The sequence below is a fragment of the Cydia amplana genome, chromosome 23, assembly GCF_948474715.1.
Source record: "Cydia amplana chromosome 23, ilCydAmpl1.1, whole genome shotgun sequence".
NCBI classification, from domain to species: domain Eukaryota; kingdom Metazoa; phylum Arthropoda; class Insecta; order Lepidoptera; family Tortricidae; genus Cydia; species Cydia amplana.
The window spans coordinates 941,312-955,266 of record NC_086091.1 but is presented as its reverse complement, the minus strand read 5'-3'; the positions used below and the strand labels follow the sequence as shown (position 1 = coordinate 955,266).

Genomic DNA, 13,955 nt, shown 5'->3' with positions numbered 1-13,955 from the left:
AGATGCATCTAAAAGATCCAGAAAGATGTAAACAGTTTCATCAGTTTTACAAAGAGAATAATTTCGATATAGCAGTTAAATTTCTTTGGAATTGTTCCAATGAATATATATTAGGTGAAACCAGTTACACATTGGACAAAGTCACACCGAAGCTCTTGAAACGGCTTAGCGAAAATGTTCCTCAAATCACTAAGATTTACTATGATAATTTAAAGCACAATCAAAATATTTTAAAATATTATCTTGAAAATGATTCCAAGTTTTTCGCTAACGTAAAATATATTTTAAAATCAGATGCTGATGTATTTTTCTATGTATTAGAAAACTTCTTCGTTCATCATAAATTCAGAGCATTGAACGCCGTGATTTCAAAGTACATAATGAAAAATCACAGAAACAAATTTCAGTGTAAGCCAGAGTTGTACACTGTATGGTTTCTCGATATGAAAACAGTAGCGAAACATTTAAGTTCAGAAGAAATCAAGGATCTGTTGTTGAAACTAGCAAGAGCAGAGTATCTAAAGTCTTGGTTTACATACCAAAACGTGGAGCCCCTTATAAAAAGCTTAAGTGAAGAAGAAAGAACAGCCTTTAAGAAGTTAATATTTGTGGATAAAACATTTGGAGCCACTGTAAAAGAATGGCCGTATCCGATACCAACTCCGCCAATGTTAGAAACTCCTCAGACGAGCCTTTTTGATGATCAAGAAGAAGTTAACACAGTAAATTATCCTACCGCGTGTCGCAGGGGTGCTCCGTGTAGCTTCGCTTTTCGAGCCGTGAGAATGAAATGTGCTAAGCGCATCCCTAAGCAAACACTCCTAGACCAGCTCTTTGACAAATACCGTTTTTTCAATTACAAACAAACTTATAACGAACTCAAAAAACAGTTGAGAGCTGAGAGCTCTCCACAGAACCGGCAGTTCATGCTGCTTGTTCTCGTGAGTAAGACTGGCGGGCGGACTGAAGATCTCGTGTCTTTGTTAAATCTTCTAGCGCAGTACAAGAACGAGCCCGTCCATATCCGAGCTGCTATAATCAGGAGCTTGGTGAAGCGAGCGTTTGTGTGGCGTCTGCCGAGCGAGCATTGGGCGAGGCTCTTGGAATGGGGACACGGACTGGGTTTGGATGGAAGTGCCCATGAAGCGGAGTGCCGCGAGGGACTACATGCAGTTGTTATACGAGACTTGCTCGCTAACGTTAAGCCAAGTCAGGCAGTTTGGGAAAAGTTTTTGAGTGATTTCGAGACTCTACAAGAATATTCTTTAACTGTTGAAGAGCGTAGTCGTGTTAGCGCTCGTCTGCCGGCGTTGCTTCTAGAAGACGCTCAGTCTGACCCAGAAAACCCCAAATTGATGCAACTGCAGCACTTGTTGAATACGCTTGAGGCGTACCACATGCGGTTCGACTTTATCCCTGGCACGGTGGACGCTATAGCTACGGCTGTAAAATATTATTGGAATTCTGCTGATGATGAATTACGAACTGACACTAAATGGTTGCTCAGACAACTATATGACGCTAAAGTGGCTAGGAAACGTCTTATCAAAGAATACTTTGAAATGAATCAGTCAGATGCGTCCTACGTCAATGCATTGCGACATGATGTATCTATTCTCGAAAATACAGAGAAATTAGAAAAACTTATTGACGGGAGAGATTTAAAACATGAAACTTTTTTCAAAAAGCTAGCGCTTTTCTTTATGGAGGAAGGTGGTTTGGGAGAACGATATCGCACCATGTTAGAGCAACGAGCGAGTATTATGCCCGAAAAACCCGGGAAAGAATCGGGAAAGCCATTACGGGGACGGCAAATCCTAGCCCGGCCTGTAACTCTGCTATCTGGTTCAACATTCCCATCGCTTTTAGAAACATTTGACGCAGCGCCGCCCAAATCAGCTAAGCGACAACTGGCTGCTGCGTTAAGAGCCAATGCCCATCTTGTTAGACCAGCTTTTGACTTGAAATCCTTCGGATGGCGTAAAGCAGGAGCTAAGGCTGTAGCCAATCGCGTAGTCACATGCAGACAAAACGATGTGGAACAGTATCTTACTGAGAATTTGTCCTGGAGCCGTACGTTGCGGCTAGCTCTGGCACTAGCAAAACGAGTCAAAAAAGAACGGGATGTATTTGAAGTCCTTGTTTCTAAAAGACCTGGTGCAGCGTTGCAAGCAGCATTGCGATGTTTCTGTCGTGACAACAGTTTCGATCCAAGAATTTGGGAATTGGTAAAGTCTCGTATGTCTGAAGCAAACCCTTGTCAAGTGCGTTCATACTTGGAATTAACAGAATCGGTACCAGCTGCTATTAAAGCTGAGTATTGCTTCCTCGTCTACTTGGCATGCAAAGAGAAAGCACCAGAAATGGAGGGGTGGGCTCTTTCAAAAATTCCTTCGGTTTTGCCCGAGCTAAATGAGCAATACATCTTTGACGCGAGCGAAGCTTTTCTGCAAGATTATTTTCCAGTGGATGCAGTTCATAATAAAGCTGGCTGTAGACCTTTTAATAGAAAAATGGAATTCACTTATTTTTATACGCAGATAATTGCCAGATTCCTGATGCTTAGTACTACTGACGAAATATTAGAGAAAAGACTAAGTAAAGTAGGAATACCATTTTTCAATCGTCTTGAACTCACTTGGAAAGAGGCTTCTCAAAAAAATGCACCCAATCAGGAATTATTGACTGATTTTCTGTGTCAGCTTAAATATAACAAAATTTATTTCAATTCTAAATACGTATCGTGTCTGCCTGTGTTTGAGAAAATCACTGAATGGATGCATGGGTTTCTGCCTATAGAGAAATGGTTTGAAAAATATGTGTTGGTGCATTTTACTATGATCTATTACAAAGCTGCCAGATACTGCATTAACCAAAACCCAGATTTGTTTTCTGAAGAGTCAAGAAAACTGGAAGGCGCGCGTATGTTGGGAGCAATTTTTAGTAAATTCGTTAGCAACGAATTAGAAGAATTGAATCGAAAATATTTTCCTACAATAACAGAGTTATATGCAGCTGATTTTGTGAAATATTTTAGTTCGCATTTTTTTCGTTCTATTGATGAAAGCGTAAAGAAATTTACATTCGCCTTCTTAAATGGACTTTTGACGAATAAGTCGTTAGCTTCATGTACACTTGCTATATACTCTTTCAAAGAATTTCGATATCGAATACATGATGAAAATTTGAACGATATTTTCAACAAATTTAAGGAGAGTGAGGTAAAAGAATTGCGTTTTGCTTATCATATTGAATAAGTCTTCATATTTTACTTAGCTTTTATATGGTGCCCATGCATTGGCTGTTATAAAATGTATAACATCATGTGACAGGGACAACATGATAGTATTGATATAATTTTATTATGTTGTCCCTGTCACATAACATTTTATAATAGTCAATGTGGGAGCACCATTACTCACAATAATATTAGAGGTACTGAGAGCCTACCACGAACAACGAAGCATCTTTCTCTGTCACTCTAATTACGCCTTAATTGGTTGGATTGTTGATACCTAGATAAGATTAATTGTTTTGTCTGTTATTTATATGTATAGCCGTTTTAAAGATATATCGTTCTATATATTTTATTCGCCTAATATACCTACTGGTTATAAAATAAATGCTTTTACCATGATTTTCCTTTTTATATGCAAAATAAGTTTTGTTACCTAATAAACTGTCCTTTACTGTTGTCATATGCATATCGCAGCGATAAATTGCAGTGAAATTGTGGCAATCTGTAGACCACTTAACATTGCCAATATTACGTTCAATAATTACAAGAATGATTTTGGTGAGTTCAATTACTTCAATACCAATTAGTAATTATTGTTGTGCACTGCATCTTGCCGAAAAAGTATCATGTGTGATATGTGTGACGCCGCCATCCTTCACGTAGTTAATGAACGTCCCCTTAACGTAAATATATAGAATCAAAGAATAGGGAAAGAGGACACGCATAAATGTTTTAAAGTAAGAAAGGACATTTATTTACCTCTAGATTTAAAACGATCAATTACAAAAGTTATCTATAACAATCAAAAAATTACATTATTAATACCTACTTTCTTGCCTATGAAAGTATGAAGTCACGAGACTTACTTAGACGACTAAGTAATTTATTTTTTTCAATTTAGTAACGAACATACCTTCAAGAAATAGGCAACAACATTTCCATATTACCACCACTACCAGCAGTTTCAACAAACTCCGATACATGTATGTTGTTGCATTGTTGCCAGTGCATTTTCTTTACATGTCTATTCAGCGTTTTCTTCAAACTGAACATTTTGTTACAAATCAAACAGCATTCCTTCTTCTCCATATGTTTGCTTTTAAAATGGTCCGATCTCCGTCCCGATGTGACAAAACTTTCCGAGCACATTTCGCATTGGTATGGTTTCTCATTTTTATGTAATCTTATATGTTCCGTGAGAGTCTTTTTGCTGACAAAACTGTCACCGCAGATTTCACATGTCTCGTTTTTTACTTTATCATGTATGTTGATATGTTCGGTTAAATTGCTTTTCTTGAAAAATCCTTTGTCACATATAGGACACACATAAGGTCTGATTCCTAAATGGACTTTGTTTATATGTGCATCTATAGTTCCTTTGCTAAGGCTGACGAAGTTACAGTTATGACAATTGTATTTTGTGTTATTTTGCTTCCTTTTATTATATGTCACATGGTTATTGACATGTTTTTTGAAATGTGAATGTGTTTTTAACATTTTCGAGCAGTACGGACATTGTTTTACTTTGTGGCAGTTTGAGTGAGCTTTCAGAGCACTTGGTGTTTTGCAGCTTTTTCCACAAATATGACAAACAACCGCCTCATTAGTATTTTTGTGAGTAATTTTTTTGTGTTCTTGTAACTGTTCTTTTGATTCAAAAGTCATATGACATTTTTGGCACTCATCAGACTTAAAATTCTTTTTTTTAGTCTTAGTCACCGACTTCTCCTTATTCCGATGTATTTTTAGATAGCAATTTTTGTTAAACTTCTTTATGCCCGAGATCTCTTTTTCCAAGGTTTCAGCAATTTTTTTCATCTTTTGTTTCATTATTGTGTGATTTTGTATCAGGATATAAATACTTATGACTATTTCTGAGCATTTATTACATACTTGTTGCAATATTGTATCCTGAAACGGATGAAAAATACTTTTTATGATTCTTCTTCTTCAATATATGTGATAGTGTAGTAAATTAGTAAGTGAGTGAGTGTGTATAAGTGGCGCAAGAAAGGGGAGACCTTGTCCAACAGTGGAGCACAAGATAGGCTATTTAAAAATATATATATTGTAGGAATAATGCAAAAAGTTACTTACTTGTAAGGAAAACAAGTACGCGACCATTTTAAACACAGAAACCGTGAATTCTTGGTGGTCTGCAATAATGACCAGGTCTGAATGAATATTGTATAACTCATCATGTTGTTTGAAGCACAGAAAACAAGTTTGGATTGTTAGTTTAGGGTTAATTATAAGTTTTACAGCTTCCATAGTAATACTGTTGGTAGCATCGCGGGGGCTTATAAGTTTTACTTGTTTATTTATTATTTAATATAAATAGCAGGCTCAAAATAAACATAAATTGATATCAACAACTTTACGTCAATATGTCATCTTGACATTGATGTATGTCCTGCATCTACTAAAATAATAGTCCTATCACACTATCGCACCGCACGCGATTTTGGTAAAAATAATAATCTCTTTCTCGCTCTCACGTTAATGGGTGCGGCCCATAGATATAATATATTTAAAGATGGACTCTAAGCGAGCTGTCACTGTTACCACTTTTGTTTAGTGTACGATTAACAATGTGAATCCACCACCTCGCTGTAGCCATGTCGATAAAGTCATATCGATAAACTATCGACATTTCTTGCTATTTCTAGACACGCGGTAGCGTGTCCAGCCAAGTTCAAAGAAAAAGGAACTGGCGACGCAGCAACCGTGTGTAATATTACACGAACCATTTCGAGCTACTTTTGACCCCTTCGCAACTTGAAACCTACTTAACCTACACACATGAAATTTGGCACATGTATTCAAGTCCCTTAGCTTGTCCAAAATACACAATTTCATAAACATAGCTCAAACAGTTAATGATAAACTAACGTTTAAAAACCGGCATTTTTGTGACTGACTGACATATAGATCAAAAACCTAACCCACTTCCAGATGACCTAGAAACTTGGAATTTGGCATCAAGGTAGACTATTAGGTGTATATAGAGGGAAAAATGTGAAAACTGGAAATTATTGATATTTTGAAAAAAATTAATTAATACTTATAGACCAAAAACCTAATCCACTTCTAGATCACTTAGAAACTTGATATTTGGCATCAAGGTAGACTATTAGGTGCATATAGAGGGAAAAATCTGAAAACTGGAAATTATTGATATTTCGATGAAAAAAAAATTAATACTTATAGACCAAAAACCTAACCCACTTCTAGATCACTTAGAAACTTGATATTTGGCACCAAGGTAGACTATTAGGTGATTTAGGTGCAAATAGAGGAAAAAATCTGAAAACTGGAAATTATTGATATTTCGATGGAAAAAACTAATTATTACTTATAGACCAAAAACCTAACCCACTTCTAGATGACTTAGAAACTTGATATTTGGCATCAAGGTAGACTATTAGGTGCATATAGACGGAAAAATCTGAAAACTGGAAATTATTGATATTTTGATGGAAAAAAAAATTAATACTTATAGACCAAAAACCTAACCCACTTCTAGATCACTTAGAAACTTGATATTTGGCATCAAGGTAGATTATTAGGTGCATATAGAGGAAAAAAATCTGAAAACTGGAAATTATTGATATTTCGATGGAAAAAAAATTAATACTTATAGACCAAAAATCTAACCCACTTCTAGATGACTTAGAAACTTGATATTTGGCATCAAGGTAGACTATTAGGTGCATATAGAGCGAAAAATCTGAAAATTGGAAATTAATGATATTTCGATGGAAAAAAAAAATAATTAATACTTATAGACCAAAAACCTAACCCACTTCTAGATCACTTAGAAACTTGATATTTGGCATCAAGGTAGACTATTAGGTGCATATAGAGGAAAATATCTGAAAACTGGAAATAATTGATATTTAGATGGAAAAAAAAAATTAATAATTATAGACCAAAAACCTAACCCACTTCTAGATGACTTAGAAACTTGATATTTGGCACAAAGGTAAACTATTAGGTGCATATATGTAGAGGGAAAAATCTGAAAACTGGAAATTATTGATATTTCGATGGAAAAATAGTTATTAGAACAACAAGAGATCAAAGTTTGATATTTCTTCGATTGCTTATTTTGAGTCCCGTGCAAGCGAAAGATTCTATAGTAGATTCACGAGCGTAGCAAGTGAATCAAATTTAGAATCATGAGCGTAGTAAGGGACTCAAAAGCGCACGAGATGTAAATAACTTTGATCTCGTGTAGTTCACAAAACTTTTCACCTCAGCAGTGAGAACATATTAGACAACCTGAAAAATCATCTTCATCACTTACCTATTCACTCATGCTTTTTTAAGATATACTAACAATTAAGTTCAATTACCACAATCAAACACAAAAACAAAACGTAGTAAATTTCAGTTAAATAGGTAATATTATATGGAAACAACGACCATCAATTGATTGACACTTCAATCGACAACTTTTTTTTGTAAAAAAAAAAACATTGTAATATACGGTCCGAATTGAGGATACTTACTATTTGTAAACTATAGTAGAGATTCTTAAAACTATAATTATTTGTTTTACGTGATATTCTGTGTATTTTTTGAGTTCATTATTTTAATCGTACAATAAATAACGTAAAATATAGTTTTTTTTATCAGTTTTTATGAAATCTTAAATTTTATTTTCAGTAATTAATTATTAAGAATCCATACTCGTATGTATTTTGGAACGATGCGTTCTGACGTTTTTCGGGGGTCTATTATAAACCGTCAATGTACCGTTGAATGTAGTTTGAACTTTTTTGTCTCTTTCTTTTTGCTAAAGACGTGAAAGGGACAGAGATAATAGAATCCAAGTATTTCGAACTTGTATTAGACCCCGCATGTTGAAATGACATTTGAATATGAAGGTCATTTGAATGTCATTTTGTCTCACTCAGTGAGCAAAATGCGATTTTTCTCACTGTTTTTAAGTAGCAAAGTACCCTTGTTCGAGCTGCTGAGGTGAAAAAATAATTAATACTTATAGACCAAAAACCTAACCCACTTCTAGATCACTTAGAAACTTGATATTTGGCATGAAGGTAGACTATAAGGCGTATACAAAAGAAAAAATGTGAAAACTGAAACTTTTTGACAATTAACCGCGCGTTAGCGAGGGCTCCTTTTCAGCTTAGGCAAACTGCTTTCATGGTGAATACTATAGTAATTTCTGTACAAAAAGTAATGATATCCCAACAAAAACATAAATGTGAAATGAGAGCCAAGTTCAATATTGAGAATATGTGTCGTTGTTGACTCGCTGACAAAAGAATTGAGATCTATATGGGTGCCAAGTTCTGTGCTGTGTAGAAAATCCTGAAATTATAAAAGATTTGTCTTGGCTAGTTTTTACGTATAAGCATGTAGGTAATATATATTTTTTTGTTAGTTTTTCAAAAACTTGGTGTGTTGTTAAAATGTCCGAAATATTTCCATTTTCCATAGCATTTTTTAGTATCTAGCTTATCTGTGCTTTCTGTCAGTGTCAATCAATAGTGGCAATGACTGTAGTGTGATGCGAGATTGCGCTAAATATAATATTTTTTTCGGCTTGAAAATTAACTTTTCCAGCTTTCACATAGAAGCTATTGTTCTACTATGATTTTGTAAGTATATTTTGTTTTTAAATGCAGGCATTGGTGATCGAATTTGACGTTTTAAAATCCTATTAATAGTTATATAAATCGTTCAGCAAATTGGCTTTCTTTGAGCGCCATTTTGTCCACTTGGCATCTACATGAATTTTTATTTCGGTCTATCCTATGTTTATCATATTTTTATTTTCAAATAAATCGCATTTTAAGTTGTAAGTTCTTAATTAAGACAGTGATAAACATAAGAGTTATAGTTCCATGGTAATACAGATCTTTATACGGATGGTAATTTATTCTTAGCTATTTTTGGGCTTATAAACATCTACATCACTTTATCTCTAAATTAGTAAAGTAATTTTAATGTAGCTCACTGAAAAACGTGCTATATTTATATATTAGTTTATCTATCCTTTATTGTTCTTCCTCATTTTAACGCATAGCAATATTTCATTTCAGGTATCCTATTTAATTCATAATTCATAATGAATGAACCAACAACATCATCAGATTGTAACGCAGAAAATCTAAATCTAACCTACATAGAACACCAAGACATAATTGGTGAAAATCTGGACATAGAACACGACATAATTGTCGAAAATCTGGACATAACAGACACAGAGAATGTAGAAAACACAGATATACTAATAACCTTTAAGGATTACGATGACTTTGATTATATCAAGGATAATTTGAAGAATGTTCTGTACTCTCCACAATTCTGTGGGATCTGTCTTGTGGCCGGGGAAGACTTGAGTCCCGTCGGAGTGGAGTTGGAAGTGGTTACGCATAAGGGCACTGAAGTTAGAGCGTTGGAAGATATTGTCAGTTACATTTTTAATAATAGTGTAAGTATTTATTAAACTTTTCTACTTTTCTGGGTATGAAATGTAACAAAGTGATGTTTTTGATAAATAAATTTACATACTTGTTATTGTAACTTTCCAGATTCCTTACCAGAATCATATGTCCAAATAAGTAAAGTTTTTCTATCATGATAATAATGCTAAACATTTTTCTTTCTTTTACTACAGGTCAAAAACATCCTAGCCAGCTCATACATATGTGAAAAATGCATCGACAAGGTCTTGCCATCATACATCTTCATACGCAACACCCGAGACTCATACAAAGTCATCAACAACTGCATAAATGAGTTGAACTTTAAAGTTGTCAATGCCATACAACAGTTAAACTCGGTAGAAGATTATGAAAACTCGGAAGTTCTTATAATTTTAGAGAATGTTGAAACACCTTATCTTGAATATACGGCTACGGAATCTAAAATTAAAAGCAATACAGTTACCGTCAAAAAGAAAAAATATAAAAAGAAGACTTATAGAAAACCAGCGGGTTACCGATGTGTTGAATGTAATGTAATAGTTCAAACTTTCAAAGAATGGAAACAACATGAGAGAGACTTTCATGAAAAACCTCAAATACAGTGTCAAATTTGTAACAAAGTTTTAAGCACAGAGCAGAGTCTTAAGATTCATTATAAAACTCATGCTATGATGAAATGCAAGATTTGTAATTTACTAGTACCAGATGGCGATTTAAACGAACATTTTAGATTGAACCATGAAGATGACAAGAAAACTTGTCATATATGTAATCTAGCTTTTTATACGAACAGCGAAATTAATTCGCATATGAAAATAAGTCATCCTAATGCTGACGACCCAGATCCAGAAAGCACAAAGTCACAATGCATGTTGTGTCTAAAACACTTTGAAGGTGAAGAGTTAAATGAACATAAATGTAAATTCAAGTGTTCTGAATGCTCAGAAATACCTTGCATTCACCACAAATATCTAATATCTTATAGAGAACAAATACAAGACAGAGCGTCAAAGATAAAATGTATGGATTGCGATTATGTGTGCCATAAGAAAGATTTTCTTATTGGGCATGCTAATCGAGAGCATTTGGACCACATATCATTCGCTTGTGATATTTGCGGGCAACAGTTCTACTCCAAAGTAGGTTTAAGAGGTCATATCTATCAGTTCCATACAGAAAGTTACGTATGTGAATATTGCGATCAAGAATTCAAGGGAAGCACTAACTACTATGAAAATCATAAGAAGCAATGTGCGCCAATTCAAAGAGAATTTAAATGTAACGAATGCCCAGCCTCATTTGATAGTTTTAAATTCCTCACTAACCATAACAAGAGAAGGCATATTCAAGAAATTTACCCGTGTACTTTATGTACGAAAACATTTATAACTGATGGGAAATTAAAAGAGCATACAGTAAAAGTGCATAGCGGTCTGCAGAACAGAAACAGGAGGTCATTTACGGATTGCGTTATTTGTGAAAAGAAATTTGATACCAGAGCCGATTTAAAACGGCATATTAGAACGCATGGACCGAACGCTAAATTCCCTTGCCGAACTTGTAATATAGAGTTTGACACGTTAAAAAAACTACATGTGCATAGGCGAAAGCATGTGAAGTCCTATTGCGAACGGGTGCAATGTAGTGTGTGTAACATGGAGCTACAAGCGGCATGCTTGTCCCAGCATATGCTAAGACATGCTGTAGAGTCCGGAGAAGCACCAGCATATAGCTGTGATATATGTGGTAAAACATGTTCGTCACCAGTGTATCTCCGGTATCATAAGCAAAGCCACATGAAGCCAACGCCTTGTCCAATCTGTGAGAAGTTGATTAAGCCGGCCGGTTTACAGAAACACATCAAATACCATTCGTATAAAGATGATCCCGTTATGAGGGAAAAAATGAAGCGGAGATATAAATGTGAGGTTTGTGAGTATATGGCGTCAGATCCCAGTATATTAGAGGCTCATGTCAACCGTCACCATTTAAAAGTAAAGCCATACATATGTACAGTTTGCGAAAAAGATTTCTGCGGGAAATTACAACTGACTAGACATATGGACACTCATTATGTGACTAAGAATTATAGTTGTGAGGTTTGTGACAAGAAATTTTCGAATAAAATCTGTTTACGAATGCATTTAAGACTACATACCGGTGAACGACCATATTACTGCGAAGTATGCGCAGAAAGTTTCATTTCAGCGAGCGCTTTGAAAACACATAGAATCAAACGGCACTCTGAAAAGTCTATACCGTGTCCATTTTGTGATAAAATGTTTTATATAGCTGTAGAGATGAGACAGCATTTCAAGAAGTTTCATTGGCCGCATAAGGATAGGAAGTTTGACCATAGAGAGGTAGAGGGGCTAGGGAAGGAGTATTATCATTTGTTTGAGGATGGACGGAGGCCGAGGTTGGATGATGATGATGATGGTACTAGTAATGTCATTATTGAGGAGGTCAATGAGTAGAGAATTACATCCAGACATCCAGTATAGCCTAAGGCCTAGCCATTCAAACGAAACATCCATTTACCACTGAAATTTGAACTAAACTGTGCAACGGTAGACCTTATGCACCCATAAGTGAGAGCGAGAAAAGGATATCTCTTTCTCGCTCTCACTTATGGGTGCGACGCACCAAGGTCGCGGTGCGGTGCGATAGTCTGTTACAACTTTTAAGTTAGAAGGGTCCCAACGACCTTATTACAAGAGGCATAAGGTCTACCGATGCACAGTTTAGTTCAAATTTCAGTGGTAAATGGATGTTTCGTTTGAATGGCTGGGCCTTAGGAGGCAATACTAGATGTCGATAGTGTGTTACCGCTTTTATACGTAACATCCCTCGCTCGAAATTGCAAATGTAACAAGAGGCTTACGATTTTCGCGATAGGCTCTTAAGGCCCCTGCACACAATGGGCCAGCGTGGGCCAGTCTGGGGGACGCATTTATGCGTTAGAGGGAGCAAGTGATATTGCTATCTCATTCTACCGCATGGCTGCGTCCCTTGGAATGGCTGGCGCTGGCCCATTGTGTACAGGGGTCTTTAGAGGTGCAAGCTTCCATAGGTTACAGTGACTGCTTACCATCAAGCTTTATGCTTTTTGTGATCAAATCTTTTGTATTGTAAATAATAAAATGTTTTATTTTAAATCAGGTGGAACAGATAAACTGTAAAATATATGAAATCATGTATGTGCTTATTTTCCATGGTTATAAAAAAATTCAAATGATTCGTACTTATGTTTTATTTAACCTTTTAACTGCGATATATGTCACTACATTTTGTTTTTATATAATTAATCATGTATCTTTGAAACCTTATTTGCCTCTTTGGCTCGAATTTGCAAGAGTGATACAGAGGCTAATTAATAATGAAGTTTGCGGTAAAGCTTTGGTTTCCTCGGAAAGCGGTGCCGTCATATAGCGGACGCAAAAAGACGGCCGTCTTTACGGCGACGAAAGGAGTTGCCATTAGCAAATCGGGTTGATGCTGGGCTGGTCTCGGCTGGGCGACGTAACTCAGACGATTCCGAAGCTGGTGATACCAGGACTGTTGAGCAGTTCCACTGGCAGGGTCGCCATGTAATGTGGGGCGTCGCAGGGTAGTAAATAATTCTAATTACATTTATGTAAAGGTTACCTAAATGCCACTCACGTAGGCCACTAGTATATAAGCACCAATTTACTTAATAAAGACGTTCAGTATTCAGCAGACGTTTATAGTATTATTTACTACCCTGCGACGCCCCACATTACAGATAAGCAAAACTCACTAAGTACCACCAGAAGTTCATAGCCATAGTGAACCATATTAGTACGAAAAGAAGGTTGATTTTTGTTTAAATATTTTTTAACAGTGAGTTTTGCTTGTCACCTGACGAAATAGTCATTCCACAGTAGGGGTGACGGCTATTATACAGGGTGTAATCTAAAACGTGATACAAGATAATCAAACCTGAATCTTTTCATGATTTTGAACAACTTTTACTATGGGGTCAACTTTGTAAATTAACAATAAAAAAAATCTTTGCCATACATTTTTGTCTACCTCTCCTTGACCATTTCTATGGAACAGCTCAATTTTTTTTAATATTACAAAATTGACCCCATAGTAAAAGTTGTCCAAAATCATGAAAAGATTCAGGTTTGATTATCTTGTATCACGTTTTAGATTACACCCTGTAGATTTAGGCAGGGCCGGATCTAGGGTAGAGCGAGTGGAGCGGCCGCACTATATAGGCGCCGGAT

At 35.8% G+C, this 13,955-nt stretch overlaps 3 protein-coding genes across 3 annotated transcripts in view; 1 reads left to right on the top strand and 2 right to left on the bottom strand.

Moving 5' to 3' along the window:
- LOC134658791 (uncharacterized) overlaps positions 1-13,955 on the bottom strand; it is a 55,162-nt gene that overhangs the window by 16,597 nt on the left and 24,610 nt on the right. The gene's annotated exons all lie outside the window — the stretch shown is intronic.
- On the bottom strand, positions 4,124-5,589 carry LOC134658822 (zinc finger protein 502-like). The gene is made up of 2 exons (XM_063514486.1): positions 5,336-5,589; positions 4,124-5,149 (listed from the first exon to the last, which is right to left on the bottom strand). The coding sequence occupies exons 1-2, from the start codon at positions 5,507-5,509 to the stop codon at positions 4,154-4,156; spliced, it is 1,170 nt and encodes a 389-aa protein (XP_063370556.1). The 5' UTR covers positions 5,510-5,589; the 3' UTR covers positions 4,124-4,153.
- On the top strand, positions 9,441-12,178 carry LOC134658757 (zinc finger protein 808-like). The gene is made up of 2 exons (XM_063514400.1): positions 9,441-9,704; positions 9,891-12,178. Exon 2 carries the CDS (start codon positions 10,368-10,370, stop codon positions 12,174-12,176), a length of 1,809 nt encoding a protein of 602 aa, XP_063370470.1. The 5' UTR covers positions 9,441-9,704; positions 9,891-10,367; the 3' UTR covers positions 12,177-12,178.

Coding starts and splice junctions, on each gene's coding strand:
- LOC134658822 (XM_063514486.1), bottom strand. CDS start 5,509: ATGGAAGCTGTAAAACTTATAATTAACCCTAAACTAACAATCCAAACT. Junction 5,150..5,335: donor CGTACTTGTTTTCCTTACAA/GTAAGTAACTTT, acceptor CATCCGTTTCAG/GATACAATATTGCAACAAGT.
- LOC134658757 (XM_063514400.1), top strand. CDS start 10,368: ATGATGAAATGCAAGATTTGTAATTTACTAGTACCAGATGGCGATTTA.